At 46.2% G+C, this 27,502-nt stretch overlaps 1 protein-coding gene across 1 annotated transcript; it reads right to left on the bottom strand.

Annotated features, from left to right (window-relative positions):
• Nucleotides 1-7,574: 7,574 nt before the first annotated feature.
• G6PC3 (glucose-6-phosphatase catalytic subunit 3) lies at nt 7,575-21,843 on the bottom strand. Its single transcript, XM_018552711.1, has 7 exons — nt 21,722-21,843; nt 18,613-18,830; nt 15,066-15,166; nt 14,357-14,435; nt 10,719-10,837; nt 8,796-8,937; nt 7,575-7,935 (listed from the first exon to the last, which is right to left on the bottom strand). The coding sequence occupies exons 2-7, from the start codon at nt 18,828-18,830 to the stop codon at nt 7,575-7,577; spliced, it is 1,020 nt and encodes a 339-aa protein (XP_018408213.1). The 5' UTR covers nt 21,722-21,843.
• Between the last annotated feature and the right edge of the window lie 5,659 nt (nt 21,844-27,502).

The following is a 27,502-nucleotide window of genomic DNA, read 5'->3' on the forward strand; positions in this document are numbered from 1 at the left end:
ATATTAATATATTTAATATAAATATTTTAGATATTTCTGTAACATTTATTGTACAATTATTTACCGCTAATTTATTATATAGAAGGTTCTACGTTGCATTACAATAATAGCTAGCAATGATTGGCTAAATGGAACAAATGCCTCCCCATAGCATAAGCTACACAAGCACCATAGAAGTAAAAAAAAAGCACACTACTCCAATGGCATGTAATCAATTGCACCTCTGCGCTACATAATGATACCTGTGTAGTGTACACCATAGGGGGGCAATTGTTTCATTGCAGAGGTGCCACTGAGCAGCTATGAATTCCCTATTATCCGAGGTCTAGGCTACTAGTTTTAACACTTGCCGGCAGTTGCATTTTTTGCAACATAATTAGAAAATCAGTAGCAAGGAAAAACATCGCTCAGCAGTATCGAGAAGAAAATCTCTTACCAGTGAATATGTTAAGCAGGTTATGTTATTATTGGTCAGAGGCAGGTCGCCCCAAACATGGTGCAGCACTTAAAAGAGTAAAAGGTTTAGCTGTTGGATTCTAGAAATCTTTCCACTATACACTACACAATAATCAATCCCTTAATGATGGTTGCTAGGACACATAAAACTACTCATTTCAAGTGCACTTTACTGTGAGGGCGCATTAGCACTTATGCTCGCGGTTCACAGCCAATGTATGATGGCGTACATGTATATGTAAATATTTCCTATGAGCCCTCAACCTGTGTCCACACATCAAAAAATGCACACCATTCTTACATTAAGGGGCTCGTGTAAACCTTTAGCTGTTCGTACAGCATTATCGCCACTAGATGGCGCCTGAGGAGCACATGAATTCCATCTAGTGCCAGTGAATGGCATTAGCCCAGCTAAAGGTTTCTACATGAGCAATGCCAACATGTTTGTAGCCTTTGAGCACATGGGTGTTAGAGAAGGCTACTGTACAACTATAACTTGCCCCATTTGCCTTTTTAAAGAGAACATGTGCTGTGTCAAAGCAGCCGATTCAATGAAATTCTGCCTCCCCAGCAGCACTTCTTTCCTTTGTTCCCCTGCAGCTATATGATAACTGGTCTGACAGCACTGGTGCTTGATGATTGGCCCTGAACTTTTACAGAGGGGCAGGGAGAGCATTAAACCCTCTTGAAGCTTACACAGGACTTCCTTTTTGCGCTCCTGTTTGGTGAGTCAATTGGGCTCACCAGGCTGCTGGGGATTGCGGCCTTAAAGTGAACCTGTTGCTTTGCTTAAGACTTGAGTTTTACATTCACAAGTACCCGAAAGCGCTTGTTCTGGTGACATGATGTTCCAATAAGCAAACACTTTGGACTCTAATACTATTGGTGTGCTGGTGACATCCCTTCATTTTTGCGTTATTCCCACCCGTGCACTTTAAAGACTAAGGACAACTCTGACCGCTAGCAATGTTAGCTGTGACATCACCTCATCAGCATGCGGAGCGCATGCGCAGTAACACGCTTTTTACTGTCAGCTGATCGCGCGTCACCAGAAGTGACGACATTGGCTGATCTGATAGAATGGCTGGTCATAGGCACTGCCTCACTGATCAATGTTCCGCAGGAGCTGCTTCCCTTCTCTGAATCAGAGTCTTCTCATTCCGATCTTTTATGAAGGTTCAGACAGCTTCTGAGCTTGCTGAGTCGGCTGACAAGTGAACCGAAGAACCGATTCATTGCAAGATCCGAACTTGCCATCTCTGCTGCTGAGCCTATTATTCTTTAGGCCTGACCTATAGACTTGAGTAGTGAGACACCAACAAGCAGGCAAACCCTGCATATGTAATGAGCTAATATGGCTGCCCAGTGTACAAATAGACTTCAATGTGAGTGCTGCCCACCACTTTCAGTGAGTTTCTTGATTGGATTTCCCAAGACTACATATCCCAGCATGCATTGCTTCCAGCAAGCAATGATAATGTTACATTGTTCGGACGTTGAGTTGTAGTTTAGAAGGCAGGCTCGGTGAGAGTGGTGTCAGTGCATAGAGGAAGTCCATCCTACGGGCATCTACGATAAGTACGTTTACAAACTTCTAGCTGGATCTGGTTATTGGGAGCGGGATGGAACGTATGGAAAGTCAATATAGAAATACAGATTTATTTGTAGTGTTTGGCCATAGATCTGTGAAAGTTCTCATTCCTCCAGGTCATGGTATATCTGTAAAAAATAAGTCAAGGCAACTGGACTTGCTGTATTTTTCTTGAAGACGTTTCACTAGCCATCCGACCAGCTTTCTCAAGCCATTCTGAATGGAGAAAGCTGGTTTGATGTCCAGTGAGACGTCTTCAAGAAAAATACAGCAAGTCCAGTTGCCTTGACTTATTTTTTTACAGATATTTGGCCACAGATATTGTAATATTACTTTCATTTCAATACCATCTTAGGCTTTGCTGAAGGATTCTCGACATATTAAATAGCGGAACCGGTCTCAGGTGTCGTTTACAGTTTATTTTGTACAAAAAGTCAGGTCATTTTTTTGAATTTTCACGAGATAATCTAGGATGGGGTGCGGGTAGGTCCACCTTAAAATAATGTCTTAAGGCTTTAGCCCCGTTCCTCACCATCACATGCAGTGGACTTGTGCAACTGTCTCGTAACTTGTCGTGTAAATAAATATATATATTTTTTTCTAAATTAATAAAAAGAGGAAACCTCACATGTTGTTCGACAGTATTACGTGCAGAGTCGGGGGGCTCTGGGTGGACTCGGTGAAAGGTCGGTCCGCTGTAAACTCCAGTTTTTTTTGTGTGTGTCTCTGTGTCTCCCTCACATGCTGTGGGTATGGATTTTCATCTGAGTATTTTGTAATATGTCCTGTTTGTCCTTGTATAAATAAAACGTGCTCAGACTTGCAGGAATCTCTCTGTCCGGGTGTCTCATCCTTTCTTTCTGCATGCCTATGTATAACAATATGACCTGTGTTGAAGAGGATTTCCAGTTTAGGGGACACACCCGTCCTGTTTTAGGCCCTATGCTGTGACAACCCTTTGCCTGTGATAATTGGACCCTCTGTAAGACACGCGGGAGACATCACTACAGGATGTACAAGCTGGCAGGAGGAACCACAGTGTGTGGCAGGGAAAACAGTTATTCAAGCCATCCAATTGGCCAGGCCAAGGTGGTATATTAACATTCAGAAAGGGAAGTATATTGAAGCTTTTTAATACAAGTCAGCTTGGGATGACAGGGTCACTTTAAAGCCCTATTCTGGGCTGCTGTTACATTTATTCATGCAGTGCAAGGAGGAAAGGAATATGTAGAACGACTTACCTTAGTCCTCCGTCCCGCAGGCTTCCTTCTCTCCATGCGACCGGTCACTTGATGCCACTTAACTTCACTGCCCCGGCTGGTCGCAGTTCTCTGACGTCATCACTTACAGTGTACCTGCATTGTACGGGGAGAGAGAGCAAGGGCCTGTCCACAACCCGGAGCATTGGACAGCGGAGTAAAGTTATTTGTTTCCCTCCTAGCCCAACAAGTATTCAACTCCAGTGCTGAAAGGTATATATGCTTGTATGTGAGATAGGGGCCTTAGATTGTAAGCTCCTCAGTGCAGGGACTGATGTGAAAGTGCAGTATGCAAAGCACTGTGTAAATTGTCAGCGTAATATAAATATCAGTAATAAATATATACTGTAAATAAACCCAAGCAGTGGGGGGCGACAACGACCACGCTGCACGGGGACATTTAACAGCAGCATGGGGCATTGATGTCGCCTATGTGCATCAGGATGTTCACTGGACATTAAAGGAGCAGCAGGAGCACACTGATTGGGTTACCGATCTATCCACCTGTAAGCTTGTTCCCTATGTTAGTCTGACAGCACTGCACTGTATCAGACCCTGACTGTCTGAAAATTTGGATCTCTTTAAGGTTTTTGTATCTCAGTGCTGCTGATCTCCTCCATCCCCGTTCAGCCACTTCCTGTTTACATACACACATGGTCCAGGGTTGACTGCACTTCATTGCTATGGTCCAGCTACCCCATGGTGACAACAGTGAATCATACCAGCACAGGGTTGACCGCTTGTAGTCTCCAACTGGGACACAAGTGGCAAGGTGACAACACAAGAGCACAACCTTGAGAGAGGGACGGAGTGTTTTCATCTCAGCAGGAAGTGCCTTAACAATGACCTTTGTGGCATGATCACCAGGTATATGTATAATGAAAGCTGTAGATTTAAAGAGGAACTCTGGGAAATCTAAAAATGAACCCTTGCCTTGGGGCTACCTCCACACTGTAAGGGTTAAATGTTCATTTTGGTCTAGGGTCTAAAATAAAATACATTCGCCTGATCCTCAGTCCTGTGGTGCTGACCACTCACCTCTCTTCCTCTCCGCTCTGGCAGTGGAATATCCCTTTGTGTCCTCACATCTAATGCAGCTGCATTAGACAGGATGACGTCACGAGTCCTTAGACTGCTGAAGCCTGGAGGAGGAGAGGCTGCAGGGGCCAGTTTAGCAGCGATGCAACACTGAGGATCAGGTGAGTATATTTTAACGATCGGTTAACCCTTGCAGTGTGGGGTAGCCCCAAGGCAAGAGTTCATTTTTAGATTTCCTGGAGTTCTTTAAAAAAGACTGAAGCGATGTTTGAGATCACATTGACACGTTAACGCTTACATGATGTTTTCGTGATTGGGTTTTGATCTATTTTAAGTGTAAGAAAAACATGATTTAGCTAAACGTGGGCAGCTACAGAACTCATACTGGTCTCAGTGCCAGGAGCCTTGCACCTAAAACTCCCAGCCCTGGACTCTCGTGGCCGAGAACAAATGCACCTCTGCAGCAGCGTTCAATTATGGTGGTTGCACCCCAGTGAATGTTTTAGTCCCTCCCCAAAAAAAAAGTCCGACTCCATTGTCTGTAGAGAACAGAGGCACTTTATTACTGAAACGTCATGTGCCCATACAGTGTGCATTGTAAAGGAGTTTACATATAACTATAATAAAACAACAACTATGAGAATGAACTTCCCTTCGATGAAGGGTGCTTTGGTATTTGGTTGCTCACAGGTAAAAAATCTTTTTCCTCTATATGACCAAACATTTATGTCCACCTGACATGACACCTAACTATATGGCCAAAAGTATGTGAACAACCCCCCAAATGATTGAGCTCCTCCACAAAGCCAGCTCTATAAAAAAGGGTCTGAGGAGTCTGGTGTGAGCCCTGACCTTAAAGAATACATTGAGGATGAACCGCAACACCAGTTATGAGCCAGGTCTTCTCGTCCAACATCAGTACCTGACCTCCCAATTCTCTTTTAGCTCAGTGGGCACAAATTCCCACAGACACACTCCATAACCTTATGGAAAGCCTTCCCCAGAAGAGTAGAGGCTGCTGGTGCCACAAAGGGGGCCAACTCCATATCAATGCCTATGGTTTTGGTAAAGGATGTCTAGCAAGTTTACATAGGGGTGGTGGTTAGGTGTCCACAAACTCTTAGCCTCATAGTATACCTCTAAGTAGCCCCAAAGTGAAGATCAAGTGCCATAAAGTTCCTCTGATGATCTCCCCCCTATTTGCTCTGTTTCTACTTTCAGAATAAGGTTTCAGCCTCATAAGTTTTAAATCCAAGATTTGTGGTTAGGAGCGACTGTTAAACAATGGCCATCTCCCTTGAAGGGTAACAAAACTGGTCATCTCCCTTGAAGGTTCATCTAAGTCAGGCGTAGGAAACCCTGGCTCTCCAGCTGTGCTGAAACTACAAATTCCATCATGCTTCTGACTCTGGGAGTCATGCCTGTGGATTGCAATGCCTTATGGGATTTGTAGTTTCAGCAAGGCCGGAGAGCCAAGGCCGCCCACCCCTGATCTACGTTGTATGACAGATACACACAGTGAGGGGACAAAATCTGGAGGATCTGTGCCCAGCAACCAACTTCTCTCTTCCATTTTCAAATCTTAACTGAACAAACCTAAGACAGAAGCTGATTGGTTGCCATGCACAGCTGCTCCAGATTCTGTCTGCTCCAGTTTTGATGAATTCCCCTCATTGTGTTTCGGGGAATCAGACTCCCCCTTCTTCAGAATCATTGATCACTGCTACAGGTATGATGACACTCAACTCTCATCTAGCCCTAATTTAGGCCACAACATACAGCTTTTCTTATTGGTGTTGCTCAACCCCCGAAGAAGGGAGAGGCTGATTCCCCTAAAACGTGCCGGCTGTATCTGACATCCATTTAAATAAACAACCTAGAGGAACCTTCAAGCGAGATGGCCAATTTTTTTAAGAGGCGCTCCTAACTACACATCCAGGATTTGAACTTCTTTTGAGCGATTCCTTCATCACGACCAGAGAGGCAGCAACCTTGGACCATAATCAGGTCCTTACTTTAAACATACATTGTCATTATGGGTTGCTCCCCCAAGGAGTACATCCCTCATTCTTTTAGATTCAGATCAAAACTGATTCCAACTCCTACTGGTCCAGCGCGACCAGAGATCTTTACCAGAGTAACTAGAGTTCATAGGTTTTATTAGAGTAACTAGAGTTCATAAGTTTTACTAGAGTAACTAGAAATTATGTTTTACTAGAGTAACTAGAAATCATGTTTTACTAGAGTAACTAGAAATCATGTTTTACTAGAGTAACTAGAAATCATGTTTTACTAGAGTAACTAGAGTTCATAAGTTTTACTAGACTAACTAGAAATAATGTTTTACTATAGTAACAAGAAATCATGTATTACTAGAGTAACTAGAAATTATGTTTTACTAGAGTAACTAGAAATCATGTTTTACTAGACTAACTAGAAATCATGTATTACTAGAGTAACTAGAAATCATGTTTTACTAGAGTAACTAGAAATCATAAGTTTTAATATAGTAACTAGAGTTCATACGTTTTACTAGACTAACTACAGTTCATAAGTTTTACTAGAGTAATTAGAAATCATGTTTTACTAGAGTAACTAGAGTTCATAAGTTTTACTAGAGTAACTAAAGTTCATAAGTTTTACTAGAGTAATTAGAAATCATGTTTTACTAGAGTAACTAGAGTTCATAAGTTTTACTAGACTAACTAAAGTTCATAAGTTTTACTAGACTAACTAGAAATCATGTTTTACTAGAGTAACTAGAGTTCATAAGTTTTACTAGAGTAACTAGAGTTCATAAGTTTTACTAGAGTAACTAGAGTTCATAAGTTTTACTAGAGTAACTAGAGTTCATAAGTTTTACTAGACTAACTAGAGTTCATAAGTTTTACTAGAGTAACTAAAGTTCATAAGTTTGAAAGGAATGCTCCAGACCGAAGAATAGAACAAAAGCAGAAACAGGGTGGAGTTCATAAGAGGAACTCACCAATGGTGGCTCTAAAAAAAGTGCTTTTAAGGGAAGGATATCTGACAATATGTCCATTCACTCCCCAACCAAAACTAAATGAACCATTTGAGGAAATTTAGGACCAGTAAAATAACAGTATATAAATAAGTTCCCTGTAATGTGTTTAAAACTAACTAAAACAGAACTATAACCTATCTAAGCATCAAGTTTTCCCTTTTCTTGTAACAGGAACTGTAACAAGCTATTTTTACACAAGCTCTCGTCACTCTTTTTTCGGTTGTCTCACCGAGTAAAGGCCGGTAACTAAGTATGGAGTGAAAATAATGACAATAAGGGGGCAGAGACAATGGCGCAGGAAGTTGAGTGTGTAGTACAGGAAAGGTGAGAATACAGGAAGAGGAAGAGATTGTTGGATTTTTAGGAAGAAGATAGACAGAAGCAGGATTGTCCCTCTAACCCGCCAGCCTGGATAGCTTCTATGCAACTTCTGGTAGAGTGGACAACACAGTGCAAATCCCAATCCCATTGCATTCCCTGCACTCCTGGTGACAGAAGAGAATGGTCTTGACTCTGGGCGGACCCATTCCGGCTTAGAACACCATTTAGTGGCCAGGTGAATGGACCTAACACAAATGAGACATGTAAAAAGGAATATTAAAGTAGAACTATGGACAAAATCAAACATGACATATATGCTGCTGTCTGCCAATAGCATAAACGCCGCCATTTTTGTTTTTCTGCGTGTCCACCCTGTGACGTTGTTTTATCATCTGTTGATCCTGCCAGAATATCTCTAATTCTTCAATAACAGGATGGCAACACTGTTCATTCTGCAAGGAAATCACCCAGCAGCATTGTCCCCCTGTGGACACTCTAGTCTTAGATAGACATGTAACATTAAATGGACTTGAAAACCTCCAGAACTGGACCTACCTTTGATGCTGCCCATGCCTCCAGAATGCAGCTCCATCTAGTAGAAGTCTACAAGGAATGTGTGAATCTTTTTTGACACCCCCCTTTCCTCCTTTTGACCTCCAGATCCCTACTTGTGATTCAGGTGTCATTTAGCATGAATGGCACCACTCAAGCACTGCTGTAATGACCGATCCCTTTTATTAGTAATCTTTTCACCTAGAATTCCTTTCCCTGACCTATTTTCAATGCAGAACACACCCCCCACAGGCTCTTTGCTTTCTCTCACATATATAATGCCCAATGTATCAAAGTGCTTGCAACAAAGTGTTCCTCAAAGCCACCAAGCAGATTCAGGGCTCCTTCAGGTTTATGTGTTGCGGTAACATTTGGTAAAATGCATGTTACTGCAACGCACAGAACTTTGTTCTTTGCAGTGCCATTCTCTTAGACACCAGCAAAGTAAAATTTCATTGGTGGCCACATCATCACCGTTTTGACAGTCTGAGGCCTTTATTCCAGATAGCGCATAAAGGGCAAGAGATATCAGTCTAACAAAGCCTGTACTCACCAAGAAAGATCCGCCCCAAACGCACTCATTCCCCAGTATACAAGCAGAGCCCCGAACAGCAGGATCATAGACGCCATGATGTAAAATACAAAGCTGCGGTTATAGGGGACACTACGTTTCAAGATGTATCCTAGCAGCACACCTAGGATCAGATAAAAGGATATGTTTAGGGCAAAAAAACACAATTGAAGCATTTTTTTTAATTTTCAATGATGGCCAAAAAGAGGGCTGAATGATAATTCTAAGGTCAGGGTAAAATAGATGTCCCAATCACAGTTACTTCGTATTAAATGGTCATTTAATCTATACCGTCTAAGATGACAGTATAGATTTTGCTGCATACCACAGGGCTGGTTACTTATACAATACATCTTGAACATTTGGATGGTAAGATCTTTGCAGGAGTTTCCAGCTCCCACCACAGCTATTCCTGCAGAATTCCCTAGCCGCTTCGGCAGCTAACTCTATGGCCTGGTTCACACCTGAACGTTTTGTAGCGCGTTCAACGCTCGACGAACGCTCTACAAAACGCTCAAACATCTAAATCCCATTGTATTCAATGGGTCTGGTTCACACCTTGCCGTATTTCCGCCCGTCCGAACGCGATACAAAACGGCCTACGCCCAAAGAAGTACATGTACTTCTTTGGGGCGTTTTGGTCTCGCGTTTCCATTGGGATACAGCCGAATAGCCCTCGGAAACGGCGTTTGTCGCGCGGTTTTTTTAACCGCAAATCGCGGTAAAAACGCGCGCGACAAACGCGCATATTCAATACGCCTAGGTGTGAACCCAGCCTATAGGAGTTCTCAGCTCCTTCCACTTGTAAAAGCTATCTCTATAGGAGTTCTCAACTCCTCCCACTTGTGACAGCTATCTCTAAAGAAGTTCTCAGCTCCTCCCATATGCCACAGCTATCTCTATAGGAGTTATAAGCTCCTCCCACTTGTGACACCTATCTCTATAGGAGTTATCAGCTCCTCCCACTTGTGACACCTATCTCTATAGGAGTGCTCAACTCCTCCCACTTGTGACAGCTATCTCTATTGGAGTTCTCAACTCCTCCCACTTGTGACAGCTATCTCTATTGGAGTTCTCAACTCCTCCCACTTGTGACAGCTATCTCTATTGGAGTTCTCAACTCCTCCCACTTGTGACAGCTATCTCTATAGGAATAGGAGTGCTCAACTCCTCCCACTTGTGACAGCTATCTCTATTGGAGTTCTCAACTCCTCCCACTTGTGACAGCTATCTCTATTGGAGTTCTCAACTCCTCCCACTTGTGACAGCTATCTCTATAGGAGTTCTCAGCTCCTCCCATTTGCCACAGCTATCTCTATAGGAGTTCTCAGCTCCTCCCATTTGCCACAGCCATCTCTATAAGAGTTCTCAGCTCCTCCCATTTGCCACAGCCATCTCTATAGGAGTTATCAGCTCCTCCCACTTGCCACAGCCATCTCTAAAAAAAAGTTTTCAGCCCCTCCCATATGCCACAGCTCTCTCTATGGGAGTTCTCAGTTCCTCCCATATGCCACAGCTCTCTCTATGGGAGTTCTCAGTTCCTCCCATATGCCACAGCTATCTCTATAGGAGTTCTCAGATCCTCCCACTTGCCACAGTTATCTCTGTAGGAGTTCTCAGCTCCTCCCACTTGCCACAGCTATCTCTATAGGATTACTCAGCTCCTCCCACTTGCCACAGCTATCTCTATAGGATTACTGAGCTCCTCCCACAGCTATCTCTATAGGATGACTCAGCTCCTCCTACTTGCCACAGCTATCTCTTTAGGAGTACTCAGCTCCTCCCACTTGCCACAGCTATCTTTGTTGGAGTTCCCAGGTCCTCCAACTTGCCATAACTCTCTCTACAGGAGTTTTAAGTTCCTGTAACTTGCCATGCCTATCTCTGCAGTTTCAGATATCTTACCAGAAAGAATCCCAGCCAGGACCTGATGAGGAAAATGTGCCAGGATGAGGAGCCTGGAAATGCCAATTCCCGACATCAGCAAAATGTACATGAGCAGAGGAACATGGCGCTGTATGCCACTGCTATAAGATAAGAGTATTAATGCTGAAGAGCTAATACAAGCATAGGTTTAATCCAAGTATGATGCTATCAAAAATAAGTATTAAGAAAACAGCCAACCTGTAAAAGAACAGATTTTTTACTTACCAGTCCTGCTGCTGGTGATTCCGATCTTGCAGATCAACACCGACTGAGGAATCTTCAGTATCCATCACTTGTATGGGTGTCTCCCCGCTGTGTACTGGTCTTCCACTACCTGGCCACTATGCCACTACCGTGTCCCCCGCAGTCACTCACCAATATATGGATTTATCTCCCAAAAGAAAACTTGATTTGCATTAAAGAAGAAATCCGGGTAAAATTTGTATTAACCATTGCAGTGGGGCTACCCCCGAACTGCAAGGGTTAAGTGCTCATTTTTGTCTACTGTCAAAAATAAAAACAGGGCCAAGCAAGTGCGGTGTGTGCTGGAGGCACACAAGGGCCAAGCTAGTGCGGTGTGTGCTGGAGGCAAGCAAGAGCCAAGCTAGCGCGGTGTGAGCTGGAGGCACACGAGAGCCAAGCTAGCGCGGTGTGTGCTGGAGGCACACGAGGGCCAAGCTAGTGTGGTGTGTGCTGGAGGCACACAAGGGCCAAGCTAGTGCGGTGTGTGCTGGAGGCACGCGAGGGCCAAGCTAGTGCGGTGTGTGCTGGAGGCACGCGAGAGCCAAGCTAGCGCGGTGTGTGCTGGAGGCACACGAGGGCCAAGCTAGTGTGGTGTCTGCTGGAGGCACACGAGGGCCAAGCTAGTGTGGTGTGTGCTGGAGGCACACGAGGGCCAAGCTAATGCGGTGTGTGCTGGAGGCACGCGAGAGCCAAGCTAGCACAGTGTGTGCTGGGGGCACGCGAGAGACAAGTTAGCGCAGTGTGTGCTGGGGGCACGCGAGGGCCAAGCTAGTGCGGTGTGTGCTGGAGGCAGGCGAGGGCCAAGCTAGTGTGGTGTGTGCTGGAGGCACACGAGGGCCAAGCTATTGTGGTGTGTGCTGGAGGCAAACGAGGGCCAAGCTAGTGTGGTGTGTGCTGGAGGTCACGCGACGGCCAAGCTAGTGTGGTGTGTGCTGGAGGCACACGAGCGCCAAGCTAGTGCGGTGTGTGCTGGATGCACGCGAGGGCCAAGCTAGTGCGGTGTGTGCTGGAGGCACACAAGGGCCAAGCTAGTGCGGTGTGTGCTGGAGGCACGCAAGGGCCAAGCTAGTGGGGTGTGTGCTGGAGGCACGCGAGGGCCAAGCTAGTGTGGTGTGTGCTGGAGGCACACGAGGGCCAAGCTGGTGTGGTGTGTGCTGGAGGCACGCGAGGGCCAAGCTAGTGTGGTGTGTGCTGGAGGCACCCGAGGGCCAAGCTATTGTGGTGTGTGCTGGAGGCAAACGAGGGCCAAGCTAGTGCGGTGTGTGCTGGAGGCAGGCGACGGCCAAGCTAGTCTGGTGTGTGCTGGAGGCACACGAGGGCCAAGCTAGTCTGGTGTGTGCTGGAGGCACACGAGGGCCAAGCTAGTGTGGTGTGTGCTGGAGGCAAATGAGGGCCAAGCTAGCGTGGTATGTGTGCTAGAGGCACGCGAGGGCCAAACTAGTGGGGTGTGTGCTGGAGGCACACGACAGCCAAGCTAGTGTGGTGTGTGCTGGAGGCACACGAGGGCCAAGCTAGTGCGGTGTGTGCTGGAGGCACACAAGGGCCAAGCTAGTGCGGTGTGTGCTGGAGGCACGCGAGGGCCAAGCTAGTGCGGTGTGTGCTGGAGGCACGCGAGAGCCAAGCTAGCGCGGTGTGTGCTGGAGGCACACGAGGGCCAAGCTAGTGTGGTGTGTGCTGGAGGCACACGAGGGCCAAGCTAGTGTGGTGTGTGCTGGAGGCACACGAGGGCCAAGCTAATGCGGTGTGTGCTGGAGGCACGCGAGAGCCAAGCTAGCACAGTGTGTGCTGGGGGCACGCGAGAGACAAGTTAGAGCAGTGTGTGCTGGGGGCACGCGAGGGCCAAGCTAGTGCGGTGTGTGCTGGAGGCAGGCGAGGGCCAAACTAGTGTGGTGTGTGCTGGAGGCACACGAAGGCCAAGCTAGTGTGGTGTGTGCTGGAGGCAAATGAGGGCCAAGCTATTGTGGTGTATGCTGGAGGCACCCGAGGGCCAAGCTATTGTGGTGTGTGCTGGAGGCAAACGAGGGCCAAGCTAGTGTGGTGTGTGCTGGAGGTCACGCGACGGCCAAGCTAGTGTGGTGTGTGCTGGAGGCACACGAGCGCCAAGCTAGTGCGGTGTGTGCTGGATGCACGCGAGGGCCAAGCTAGTGCGGTGTGTGCTGGAGGCACACAAGGGCCAAGCTAGTGCGGTGTGTGCTGGAGGCACGCAAGGGCCAAGCTAGTGGGGTGTGTGCTGGAGGCACGCGAGGGCCAAGCTAGTGTGGTGTGTGCTGGAGGCACACGAGGGCCAAGCTGGTGTGGTGTGTGCTGGAGGCACGCGAGGGCCAAGCTAGTGTGGTGTGTGCTGGAGGCACCCGAGGGCCAAGCTATTGTGGTGTGTGCTGGAGGCAAACGAGGGCCAAGCTAGTGCGGTGTGTGCTGGAGGCACGCAAGGGCCAAGCTAGTCTGGTGTGTGCTGGAGGCACACGAGGGCCAAGCTAGTCTGGTGTGTGCTGGAGGCACACGAGGGCCAAGCTAGTGTGGTGTGTGCTGGAGGCAAATGAGGGCCAAGCTAGCGTGGTATGTGTGCTAGAGGCACGCGAGGGCCAAACTAGTGGGGTGTGTGCTGGAGGCACACGACAGCCAAGCTAGTGTGGTGTGTGCTGGAGGCACACGAGGGCCAAGCTAGTGCGGTGTGTGCTGGAGGCACGCGAGGGCCAAGCTAGTGTGGTGTGTGCTGGAGGCACGCGAGGGCCAAGCTATTGTGGTGTGTGCTGAAGGCACGCGAGGGCCAAGCTAGTGTGGTGTGTGCTGGAGGCACGCGAGGGCCAAGCTAGTGTGGTGTGGGGTGGGGGAACACATAGTCTGGTGTGTGCTGGAGGCACACGAGGGCCAAGCTAGTGTGGTGTGTGCTGGAGGCAAATGAGGGCCAAGCTAGCGTGGTATGTGTGCTAGAGGCACGCGAGGGCCAAACTAGTGGGGTGTGTGCTGGAGGCACACGACAGCCAAGCTAGTGTGGTGTGTGCTGGAGGCACACGAGGGCCAAGCTAGTGCGGTGTGTGCTGGAGGCACGCGAGGGCCAAGCTAGTGTGGTGTGTGCTGGAGGCACGCGAGGGCCAAGCTATTGTGGTGTGTGCTGAAGGCACGCGAGGGCCAAGCTAGTGTGGTGTGTGCTGGAGGCACACAAGGTACAGCCTGGGAGGCTGGAAGGTTTGGAGAGGCTGAGAGAGCCAGGCACACAAGGTGTGTGTGTTGGAATCAAAAGCTGTACTAAGCTGACAACACATTCATTCTCCATATATTTTTTCTTTTGCCCATACACTTTAAAAAATGATTTTCTTAACCTTATGTACTCTTTGTTAGCTTCAAATACAAACCCATCCAGCAATATCTCCTACCTCTGTAATTTGCTAGTGAGGAACATCATTATGGGCAAGAGGGCGGCTCCTGTAATCATACAGTGTCCCGAAGGGCTTCCTGAAATGATAAAGTGCTTTGTAAAATCAGAACACATGTAAAGACCTTGTAGCAAACAGAAGCTGTCATTTCAAGCTATTGTTTTTTAAAGCATCTACACTGCAATACTCACCTCCTCTCCAGCGCTGTCCCCCACAGTAATTCCTTTCAGTCACTAGAAATCATCAGTCTGTTGGGTTGAATGATGCTCATGGTCACCTACCTCACCCTTACAGTAATGGAAATTGCACTGGTTATGTCATGTTACCACCCGATGAATATTGCTTACCAAAGTTCTTATTTATACAGCGACTTCAATTTACGAAGAGCACAAACTATTTATTTACATCACTCACTGCTCTCAAGAAGTTTACAATTAAAGCTCTCTATTTCATATGCACACATACAAGGGCCAATTAACCTCCCAGCATGTCTTCGGAGTGTGGGAAGAGGCCAGAGTACCCAAAGGAAGTCCACAGGGAGAACATGCAAACTTCAAACCTGGTTTCGATCTGGGGACCTCAGTGCTGCAAGGCAGAAGTGCTAACCATGCAGCCACTGTGCTGCCCCGTTCTTTAAATAAAGCAGCATGCTGCAAATAATTATCCTTAAATTAGCCCCCTTCTCAGTACTTCTGGAGAATGTACTTACCAGGACCGGTTTCACAGGTGGAAGGAAACTGCCTGAGCTTGTAGCCGTCAACTAGGCCAGATTCATGGACCCACCAAAATGGCCGCTCTCCAAAGAGAAACCTGCAATATCAGTGAAAACAAAAGTGAATTTGTTAACAAATAATTGATCCAGGAATAGGTTCTAAAGTTGGTACATCCCAAATGCGAACAATAATGTAGGCTACCCTCTCCTCAAAACACTGAGCACCCCTTGCCATGGCTCTGTATCTTTGTCTGCTGAGAGACAGATATATTGTATCTAAACCCAATACCAAAAATGTCATATATTGGAGCGTATCAGTCTTTAGATGTGCTGGCTGCATTGTAAAGTAGTCACCGCTCCAAGCTCACACCTGTGATGGACTACAATCTCAATACAAATGAGTAAACTAAACCTGAGATTGTAGTCCATCACGTGAGTGAGCTTGGAGTTGTGGCTAATTTACAACACACACAGGAACCATGGGGAACAAAAGTGCCCCCCTCCAGAAGGAAGGACAGTGTCAGCCTCAGTATCCCTCAGACCAGAACTGAGAATAAGGAAGGAATCAGGGAACCCTCTAGATGTGTCTTCTGTTTTCTTGAATTGGTGGTTGTGGAACTGTATGGTATGGAAATGATGAGCTAAATGTAAGAAGGGTCTTCCTTCATCTAGCAGTTTGTGATTGTGTCTCCTGTCATGGAAGTGCTACCTGTTCTCAATCAGTGCAACTGGCTGTGCATGCGCGACCACATGTTTCGAACATCGGCGGCAGATGGTCAATTTGAGGAGCTCTGCACATGTCCTTTGCTGAGAGTTCTTCATCAAGTTTCCTGTATCCTGTGCTTTTGATCCGGCTTGGCTTCCTGATATTGACCCAGCCTGTACCTTGACTCTGCTACTTGCTGCCCGCTTCTTTAATCTCGCCTTGTTTCTGACCATCCATCTGCCTGCCGATTTGGTACTGTTTTACTTGCACATAAGACCCCATTCACACTGAGCGACATGGAAATCGCGTGACTTTGAGCGACATTGAGCGACGAGCGACATTGAGCGACGTATCGCGCGACTTCTTCCTATTGGGCTGTATGCAATCAGGAGCAATATCGCTCAAAATCGCTCTAAAAAAGGGTCATGTAGAAGCGACAAGCTACCAGCGACGAGCTACAAGCGATTTTTGTAGCGATATCGCTCATATTTCCGCACTATATCGCTCTATGTAGCTTCACCAATACAATTCAATGTAGCTGTTCACATCTCGTCGCTCAATGTCGCTCAATATCGCTTGTAGCTTGTCGCTTCTACATGACCCTTTTTTAGAGCGATTTTGAGCGATATTGCTCCTGATTGCATACAGCCCAATAGGGCGATGTCGCGCGACACGTCGCTCAATGTCGCTCGTCGCTCAAAGTCGCGCGATTTGCATGTCGCTCAGTGTGAATGGGGTCTAACTGACCTGTCCCTGACCTCCCTTCTGCCTGCCGATTTGGTACTGTTTTACTTGCACATAACTGACCTGACCTGTCCCTGACCTCCCTTTTGCCTGCTGATTCTGCACTTCCCTGACCGCCTGTTAACGACCTGGCTTATTAATGCTGATTCTTTCTTTTGCATCAGTGCCATTCCATCCGCTGCTGGCATCATCCTTCAGAGATGACTCCTCCATCACTCTCCAGTCGTCTGCATCTTCTGCTTGGGTGTCATCAGCTTCCTCCAGACACTCGTGCCCCTCTTCCTTCCTCACAACCTCTGTCTCTCACTACCAGGGGTGTCTGGACGAGGGCAGTGAGAGAGGCCGACCTCGTCATCTCAGTCTCCTACCGAGGTACATGACATGTCCCACTGCCTGCTATGTCACTGCAGCACACAGTAGTGATGTAGTGTCCAGCAGGCGGAACCACAATGCTCAGCAGGGAACGCGCTATCTGGCCACCTGGGATGTGTCAGTAGCAGAGGCATGAGTGCCCTTTTTTTTCATAGCAACAGAGTCGCTTCAGGAAAGCCACTGTGTTTTAAAACTACAATGACCCTGCAAAGGAAGTTTTGTATTGCCTTTGGGGCAAATAATTGCTTTAACCAGTTGACATCCGCGGTGTTAAACCCCCTTCCCATCCAGGCCATTTTTCAGTATTCAGCGCTGCGGTACTTTAACTGACATTTATTCCGTCATGCAGCGCTGTACTGAAATGAATTTTATACCCTTTTTTGGGGACAGATAGAGCTTTCTTTTGGTGGTATTTATTCACCACTGGGGGTTTTATTTTTTTACTATATTAAGGAAAAATTACCGAAATTTAAAAAAAAAAAACAGTTTCCCCTATATTAAATGATAAAACATTTATTATTACCCAATTTTTTGGTAAAATATAAAAGACGGGGTCACGTCGGGTAAAAAGACACTAAACATGTCAAGCCTTAAAATTGCGTGCGCGCGCGAAACCTCAAAAAACGATAATACCCAAAATTGGCCCTAGGCGACGCTTTAAAAGCTGTTACCGCTCATCAGTTTAGTGTTATCAGTGATTGATGGCCCTAAAATGATTGCTCTCACTGCGACGTTCGCGGCGATATGTAACATGTGTAGCGCAATTGTAATTTTTGCGCGCTGGGGCACCGGACGCGTATTTACGTTTATAGGCGCGTAAACGTGGGGGTGGGGGAGTTAAACATTTTGGGGGGGTTTTTTCCCCTTTTTTTATATGTGGCTTTTATTTTATTTTTTTTTTTTATGTGTTACTTTTCTTTTTTTTTATTTATATATTTTTTTTTGCACTTATTGTTATTGCTATTATATAGGGGGATAACAACCCCCTATATAATAGCAAAGGCACACTGACAGGTCCTCTTTATGGAGATATTAGGGGTCTCTAGGACCCCTAATATCACCTATGGACCCCAAAAGAAGCTGATAAAGCAGAGATCTGCTTTAAAACCCTTTGAATAAAAGTTTTATTTTTATCATACTTTTTAATATGTTTCTTTGCGGCTTAACAAAATAGGAGCTTTAAATGGTGCGGATATTGGGGAAAATGGGTGTGGTTACGGGGTGTGTGGCCACTGAGGGGTGTGGCCACTGAGGGGCGCTGTAAAGCTTTCATCACAGGGCGCCTAAAGGCCTAAGGCCGGCCCTGGATATTACCCCTTATATCCTGTGCTGATCTCCCCCAATGTGAGGGGAAACCCCAACTTTGCCAACTGTCACTGGCCTTCCCGCTCTGGTGACAACTGGCATTGGTTGGATTTCCTTTAACTTTCTGTCCAAGTAATAAATGTCAAGGACACAATAAGTAAGGAGAAATCTCCTCGACAGAGCTACAGATGACAATAAAAAAATCAGAGTGAGCTTCTCTTTCTCATTTTTTTTACTGACATCCTTAATAGTTCTGCCAATTTAAATCTGGTGGGGGCCAGATTGGAGGAGGTCATTCCATTGTTTTCAGATTCACCTTTGAAAGTGGAGTTACAAAGGTAACAAAGATCAAGCCTTTGGCATAATGGGTCTAGCCCTTTCATGGATACAAATATGATCGTGGCACATGTCTCTTACCATTTCAACACCAGATTCAACCACTCACAGATGAGTCCTAACCACAGAACAGTCACTGCCAGTCTCTTCTGGAGGGCATATGCCAGAGGAAAGTACAGGAGAAATACAGTGCCGGGGTCACCCAGGTAAGTCAGCCACAACCAGAATCCTTCAGAACCATGAAGGACCTTCTGCAAGGAGCCAGCAAACGCAACACCAGTGGTGTGTATATTATCCATCTACAAGAGAACAGAGCATAATGAAATGTGTGTTTAGAAATCTGCATTCAGTATTCCCGTATTTAGTGCCAGAGATGTTTCAAGTCTTAAAGCAGATATACTGTATATACTTTATATATATATATATAGATCTATATATACCGTGTTTCCCTGAAAATACATATACACACACATACAAATGCATACAGTATATAGTTATAGGTACATCTGTACAGTTTTCTGCAAAGGCCCGCAAATACCTTTTGATCATGTTAGGTATGTCCCCCTAATGCAGATTCCTGTGGTAGTGTGGCAACAATGCTGCACCGCTCCTGATTTCAGAGAAGAGTTGCCACTCTCATGTAAGTTGTGTCTGCTTGCTCTATAGTGGGATGAAAACATTTTGCAGGTACACTATATTACCAAATGTATTGGGACACCCCTCCAAATCATTGGATTCAGGTGTTCCGTGAAATTTCCTTGCTACTAAATATTCCACGGTCACCTGTTACTGGTATTATAACAAAGTGACGACTTTGTTATAGCAAAAGCAACTCAGTCACGAAGTGGTAGGCCATGTAAAATGACAGAGCGGGATCTGCGCATGCTGAAGTGAACAGTGCACAGAAGTCGCCAACTGTCTGCAGGGTCAATAACTACAGACCTCCAAACTTCGTGTGGCCTTCAGATTGGCACAACAACAGTGTGTAGAGAGCTTCATGGAATGGATTTCCATGGCCGAGCAGCTGCATCCAAGCCTTACATCACCAAGTGCAATGCAAAGCGTCGGATGCAGTGGTGTAAAGCGCGCTGCCACTGGACTCTAGAGAAGTGGAGAGGTGCTCTCTGGAGTGATGAATCACACTTCTCTGTCTGGCAATCCGATGGACGTGTCTGGGTTTGGCGGTTGCCAGGAAAACGGTACTTGCCTGACTGCATTGTGCCAAGTGTAAAGTTTGGTGGAGGGGGGATTATGGTGTGGGGTTGTTTTTCAGGGGTTGGGCTCGGCCCCTTAGTTCCAGTGAAGGAACTCTTAAGGCACCAGAGAAATTGGCTCGGTCAGGGAAGGTAAAGGCAGGTTATGAGACTTGTGCATCACATAGTAACTGGATTTGGGAGTCATACAGCAGCCTTTAGTTGTACTTTAAACTATATTTCCACTCAAAACTAATTTTGATTGGCACAAAGTGACTTTGAGGTTGGGTGCACTGCTTTTCTCTAGTGGCTAAGCTCCACTATGCAATACTGATGATTACTGGGAAGTAAGGATGGCTCCAGTCTGAGTTTACACACAGACTTGCAGTCAATGGGCAAAAGTTGCTTTTGGACACTTGGCCATAAGCTTCTTGTATATCCATTGCGCAACCATGGGCATTAATAAAGAGGTGGTCCCTGTTTAAGGTTATTACAGCCTCCACTATTCTGGGAAGGATTTCTACAGTATTTTGGAGTGTCTGTGGGAATTTGTGCTCATTCAGCCAAAAGAGCATTTGTGAGATCAGCTACTGATGTTAGGCGAGAAGGTCTGGCTCACAGACTGCATTCCGATTCATCTTAAATGCGTCTGGTATGATTGAGGTCAGGGTTATGTACAGGCCACTCGTGTTCCTCCACAACAAAATCATCAAATCATGTCTTTATTATCGTTACATAGTATTTGAGGTTGAATAAAGGCACAGATCTATCGAGGACCTGGAGGTGGAGCTGGCTTTGTGCACAAGGCACACTCATGCTGGAACCGAAAATGGCCTTGAGGTTGACTGTTGCCATAAGGTTGGAAGCTCACAATTGCCTAAAACGTCTTTGTATGGTGTAGCGTTAACAGCACCCTTCACTGGAAACATCTGAGGTCAGTAAAGTAAAGGTCAGTTGGAGGGGGGTCCACATACTTTTGGCCATATTGGGTAGGTGTGATGGCAAGGTGTCCACATATTTGTGGCCATAGAGTAGGTAAGATGGTCATATGTCCACAAATGTTTGGCCATATAGTATATAAGAGGAGCAGTAACACGCAAACATTGTGCAGCACTACTCAGCAAGAACCACATACCGTATGTAATGATACAGTATATATATATATATATAATTATAATAATTAGGGATGCGCCGATGCCGAGTATTTGGGCGAGTACCCATACTCGCCTAAATGCTCTGTTGCCTAGCCCGATACTTCCTGTATCAGGAAGCCGGGCAGCGCGTCATTACATGCTTCCCAGCTTCCTGATTGGTCGGGAAGCCACATCCATGCTCCCTCATCACTAGTGTGCAATGACTCGTTACCCGGCTTCCTGTTTGGTCGGGAAACAGGCCAATTAGGAAACAGGGCGCCGTGTAATGACGCGGCGCCCGACTTTCTGATTGGCCGGGAAGCCGGCTTCATGCTCCCTCGTCACCTCACCGCAGAGTGAGGTTATCTAAGGCACATACTGTGCTGCTCGCTGTTCTTCTTGCTGAATAGGAAGCTGTACCCGAGGACCCGCAGTGTAAGGATCTCCCTGCTTCTACTTCATTTATTCTGTGGCTCTGTGTTTTCTGCACCCACCCTGCTTCTTCTTCATCATTCCCTCACCAGTCATTAGGAGGGCAGCTCCAATCCCTGCCACTACTAAGATGGCCACCTCCACACAGAGGCACAGTGCAGAACAAGGCATTGGTAAGTCAGTAAAGGGAAAACATCAGCTGTAGGGAGATCACATGCGATAATGGTGTCTAGACTTTTGCCCTATGCCTTTCTGGGCACAGCTCTCACAATTCAAGTCCTCTTTAGGCTTATACATTCTTAAAGTGATGTTTCTATCCTTTTCCAACATATAATATTAAACATTTAATGTATGACAATGGAATCCTAGATCCCTTTTAGGTATGATGGCTTTTTACGTTCAAAAAAGGGAACATAACGGGGGATAACTTACTATTATCTCAATCACTTGTGTCTGTAAATTTCAGATTGAGCTATTGGGCTACGTCAACAGCCTCTTCAGCAATAGGTAACCAGAAGCTGGCCAACTTGTGTAAAGAAGACTAAAGATCCACCTTCAGGCTAAAATGAGAAAACACAATAGTAACATGCCATATTTCACAATAGAAAAGGATATCTTTTCAATTCTAACTATAAGAATGAAAGAAATATATACAAAACCACTAAACAACAAGTTATTGACACACTAAGCTGATCACATTCACAAATGTATTTAAAAAGAAAATGACTAAAGGTTCCGTCTAAACATGACACTTCTAAAATACACATAGACTGGAATTTATCAAAACTGGAGCAGACAGGACAAGTTGCCCAGGGAACCAATCAGCTTCTCTCTTTTATTTTCAAAGCTTAAAATTGAAGAGGGAAGCTGATTGGTTACTATGGGCAACTTGTTCAGATTCTGTCTGCTCCAGTTTTCATAAACTCCCTCCATAAACCTCCATCACAGGAAGACCAAATACAGCATCTATGTCCCTCGCTGTTTATTTTTAGTACTGAATTACAGGTGCACTTTTACTATTATCATGAGTTTTCTATATATAGACCCTGGGTTATTCAAACAACATGCCCTAGTGTAAGAAGAAACCTGCAGCAGCAGGCAGTTCTGTAAAAAGGAACCAGTGTGTGATCCTTGTACGGATCTGCTGATTGCGATGTCAAATCAACGGATCTAGAACTACCCGTGAGTACCAGTCCCTATAGCTATGGCTGCAATTACCGCTGCAATTGTGCCACTCCGGGGTACAGGCCTTGTAATTACCAGCAGCTCTCTGGTACAGGTTTCTATGGCGATAACACTTCATATGAATTTTTAATGTCATTGCGCCATATTAATGGACATAGAAAAGAAAACGGAGAGTCACAACTAAAGTTATAAAAAAATAAACCGGAGCAGTGAAAAATAAGAATGAAGGAAATTGACAAAGAAAGAAACACATTTAGTGCAATCTGAAATTTTGTTTCATTTTGTTGCTAGGGCCCTGACTATCCTGGTGTCTATGCTAAGCCCAACTTACCCGCATGCATTCTTTTTAATGGCCTCTGAAGTGCTCTCATAGGACAATGGATGGATGAGTAGGTGGAGCTTAGTTCAGAAGTTAGGCTTGTTCACAGGCTTAGGGTTGTGCACACCAGATCCGGACCTGTAGTGAATGTGTTTCTGCATGTGTTTTTTTATGTGTTCCGGTGCAGTGTTTTTTTGTGTTTTTTAAATGGGCTTTCAGGTGTAGTCTGGAGCGTTTGCATTCATTTTTTATGCATTTACATGTGTTTTGGTGCGTTCCAGAGCAGAACAAATAGGGCATGCAGCAGTTTTTCCGCATGCACTGGACCTGAATGCTATGGTGTGAACTAGAGCCCAAAATACCATTGGAATACATTACATGAGATATGTTTTTGATGCATTCTTAAACTGCTCTGCACTTGGTGTGAACTAGCCCTAAATCAGAGAGGCGCACAGAGGAGGGTTTTTCTGGCAATTAGGATCTTGGGCAATATTCTACCTCTTTAAGCCACCTTACCATTGCAAAACTGACCAAATGGATAGACACAACCTGCCACTAACCGTTCCTCTCCATTTCCTCCACTACTGATGGTATGAAGCTTTGGATGTTCAGTCAGTTTTGTGGTGTAAAGCTGTTTAAATGGTGTGTGTGTTTGGCTAGCAAAAGCGCGACTTTTAGGCTGCATTCACATGGGTGTGTTCTGGGATTCCTGGCCGGAACCTAGACATTCTTGTAGCAGGAATCCCAGGTGTCCCATTCACATCCCAGTTCAGGTGACAGCCTCAGTTCTGTTGAAAACGCCAGTTACTTGAGATCTCCAATGACTTCACGTCCGGTTGACTTGCCAGTAAGAGGTTTGGATGAGTAGGCTCTAGTGCAGATGCGCCACCCACGGCATTTTCCTAATCCTCATTGAGTTCGACAATGCTCTGCACTGCGCCTACCCACCTTCAGAAGCCTTATCGAGGTCTCCAATTCCCTTTACTGCGCGGGAGGATACTTGCCTGACTCTGGCGGCCATATGGAGTGGGGCAACTCAGATTAAATACATGCTAGATTAGTCTCACCCTAGTTGATTATAATACTTTATTGCTGTCTGATATGTATATAGGAATATATAGGGTGGCACATGCGCACCAGAGCCTACTCATCCAAACCTCTTACTGGCAAGTCAACTGGACGTAACGTCATTGGAGATCTCGAGAAATCAAAGTTTTCGACAGAACACCACCGCATCTGTCAGCAGCAGTCTGCATGTAATCATACACAGTAGATGAGATAATTGTCCCTGGATGGGACAGCTGACAAGTTTGTTTTATCTTATTTATTTATTATATATTTATATAGCGCCAACAATTTCCACAGCGCTTATTCACATCAGTCCCTGCCCTCGAGGAGCTTACAATCTGAGGTCCCTACCTCACATGCACACAGGGCAGATTTAAAGAGGAGCTGGGATTTGAACCGGGGACCCCCAGCGCTGTAAGGCAGAAGTGCTAACCACTTTAGTAAGGCAGCACAATGACTGCTCTTTTCTATTCTATGAGCCAATATAATCCCACGTTGTTGCACTACTTACCTGAAACAGCTTTTCACCATCACTCTTATACCATCCCAAGGCTCCTTATGATTCTACAGGAGAAATTGATATTTGACTGTTCCCAGTGCTACAACTTCACAGTATCGATATCCCTCCTTTACTATGTGCAGATCCTTAAATTTCACCTGTGAATAAAACATTTACACAAAAGACAGTAAGAACCCTTGATGTGGTGTAAAGAAACCTAAAAATAAAAGTGAATAAAGCAGTAACTTACCCTCCACTCTTTCCAGTGGGGTTTCTTTACCTGGTTATCCTCCAGATTAGACTTCCGGTCCTAGGGTGACAGCGCTCTGGAGCAGTGTTGTCATCCTTTCTGTAGACACCAAGCTGATAGGAGGAGGCAAAGTGGGCCAGAAGCTTGGAGTCCACAGAAAGTGTAAGGGATCACATGATGTGGACATCATTGGAGAAGAACATGGACGTTTATATAAAGGGGGGTCACCGGCACCCCAGCTGTGATGCAAGCACATCTTTTGTTGACGCAAATTCATATTACAAAGCAAACAGCATTTCAGGGTCACAAGGAGTCCCTTCATCAGGCAAGCCATGTGACATCATCACTGCAAGACTCTGACAGCCAAGGACACAGCCCCCTGAGGCCGAGGCATGATGGGAGCTGGAGTGCCAAGGTTGCCTACCCCTGACATACCGGTAGTATATGCTGTGACTTTACAACTACTTTAAATGTACACAGAATGACAGCAGACTGTACATGGACACGGCCTAACCGCAGCACCAACTATCTGAATGTCAATCTGTCATTTGTTTTGTACAAATAAAGGAAACATGGAGTGATTTTGTGCATGTTTGGTATTTATTATCGTCAGGACAGATTTAAAACAAATATATTTTTCTTTTACTCAGGTAAACAGGAAATGTTGATCATAAATATTATATAAATTCTATCCAGCAAGCATTTTAAAGGAGAAGTACTAGGAAAGTAAGATATACTCTTCCCAACAGTGGCGTAACAATCACCATGGGGCCCGGTCAGGACATCCCCCTGATGCCGTGCGGGCCGCTATGGCATCTCAGGCTGCTGGCTGTCACTGGCGGGTGTGAGGCGGAACGTGTCACTTTTAGATCACCGACAACCTGTCAGTGATCTGTGCTCTCCTCACAGCCGCTGTTAAGTCAGTGACAGCCAGCACCTGTGGAGGAGGAAGGCTGGGCCAAGGGTCAGAAGCGGAGGAGGGCCGACGAAGGAAGAGGCGGGCCTGCCAGTGACCATGAAGGCGGACAGTGGATCGGGGCTGACAGGAAAGAGGTGTGCAGCCCACCTGAGACCCTGCAGAGTCCACCATAGAGGCTATGGCTTGCTCTGCAGGGTCACGCTCAGGTGGGCTGTTTGCGACATCAGGTGGGCTCTGCAAGGGCATAACTAGAAATTACAGGGCCACATACAAACTTTTGCTATGGGCCCCTGTAATTTCTAGTTACGCCCCTGCTTCCCAATACTTAGAGCCGGTGTGGTACACTGCAGCCATCCTGCACTGGTCTTCTATCATTCCATCGGACCCGTGACTTTATCCGACTTCCGGGGGTGTGTGAAGGGCTCGGCCGTGCACGCAAGCGCACTGCGGCACCAAGTCCATAAATCTCACGGACCAAGCGCAGCTTCCATCAGACCCATGACTTTATCGGACTTCGAAAAGTGTGTGCAAGGGTGTGGCAAGGGCTCTGTCGTGCCTGCAAGCACACTGTGGCACCAGGTCCAGAAATCTCACGGACCACTGCAGCTTATGAGCGTCTCCAAATTTCTGGACTGGCGCATGCGTGGTAGTTGTGGATTTGGAGACGCTCATAAGCTGCAGTGGTCCGTGAGATTTCTGGTGCCGCAGTGCGCTTATGACAGAACCCTTGCCACACCCCCACACACACCTTTCGAAGTCCGATAAAGTCACAGGTACGATGGAAGCAGCGTTAGTCCATGAGATTTAATCCCCACCCCTGCAGGGATTCCTCCCTCCCCTCTCATTGGAGGGACAGGTGGGGGAGGGAGCAGGGCCATTTAGAAAAGGACAGCTTCACTAAAGGTGGAGTTGTCCTTTAGGCCTGCACAAGTATAATAATTTGAATATCCACTCTCACAAGCCCAGTCGTGACTGGTTCTCTTTAGGCTACCCGGTAACATTAAGCCAATTGTTCACTAAACAAATATAGTATTTTTGAACACACAGTGCCAGTCCTGTCACCATTCCATTACTTTAACAAGGTTTGAGGAACTACAGGTCCCAGCACGTCAATCCTCTCCACCAGTACTCCAACGGGCTCTAGTAAAACGCAGCCGTGTCCACTCAAGTAATGACACAAGAGGAAGTAAGGCAGCAACCACACCGACCCGCCACACCGGTGCCCCGGAGTCTCATAGCAACGCAGCCTCTAGCATGTGACCCGCCTCTGCTCCGCCCACCTGCCGTTAATTTTCCTCCACATAAAGTGAACAAGGAGGGCAACTCACGCAGTTTGAATGAACCTCTTCGCGAACACATACGTCATCGCCCCTGCCTCCTCGTCAGGCGACCCCGCCCACCTAGCGCGTCCTTCGGTCAACCCTATAGTGTGCGGATGTTGCTGGTCACGTGATAAGAGTGTGGGGAGGTGGGCGAGGTTCTTAGTCACCTCAGATGTCTGGAGGCTAATTTGTAGTTCATTGAGGTGTCTGTAATAATAATAAAGTCAATCTTTGTTAAAGAACATATCCACTTTTAGTGTAAAGTCCACTGTCCTTCACCACTCTCTCACACCACTCTGCACCTCCTATTTACCTCAACATGATAGGTGTGGCCTCTTTTGCCATTTACCTCAAGTGGGCCAAAATGTACATTGGACTGGAGACTCCCCGAAAAAGACAAGGGTGCACTGTACTGCACTGAAGTGTTTGCCACTTCAATGCATAGTATTTTAGCATCCCAAAGACTATGAATGTCACCCCAACACTGCATTACACCACAACACACACCGATTTTCTTTGCAGTGTGTTGCAAGAAAATGCAGCAGGACCTATTTTTGAGTTGAGGTGCATTTACTGTGTATCAATACCCAAACAGGACACAACAGGAAGTTGGATGAAATATCCCAAAGTGAGGGAGAGATTTGTCCCTGG

Source organism: Nanorana parkeri, unplaced genomic scaffold (assembly GCF_000935625.1).
Source record: "Nanorana parkeri isolate BGI_ZX_2015 unplaced genomic scaffold, ASM93562v1 scaffold96, whole genome shotgun sequence".
Lineage (NCBI taxonomy): Eukaryota > Metazoa > Chordata > Amphibia > Anura > Dicroglossidae > Nanorana > Nanorana parkeri.

What these genes read in the sequence shown, in the direction of transcription:
- G6PC3 (XM_018552711.1), bottom strand. Translation starts at nt 18,830, where the DNA reads ATGGATAATATACACACCACTGGTGTTGCGTTTGCTGGCTCCTTGCAG. An exon ending in TTGAATCTGGTGTTGAAATG is followed by an intron (nt 15,167 to 18,612) that starts GTAAGAGACATG and finishes CTGATATTGCAG; the next exon opens with GTTTCTCTTTGGAGAGCGGC. An exon ending in CTCACTAGCAAATTACAGAG is followed by an intron (nt 10,838 to 14,356) that starts GTAGGAGATATT and finishes ATCTTATAGCAG; the next exon opens with TGGCATACAGCGCCATGTTC.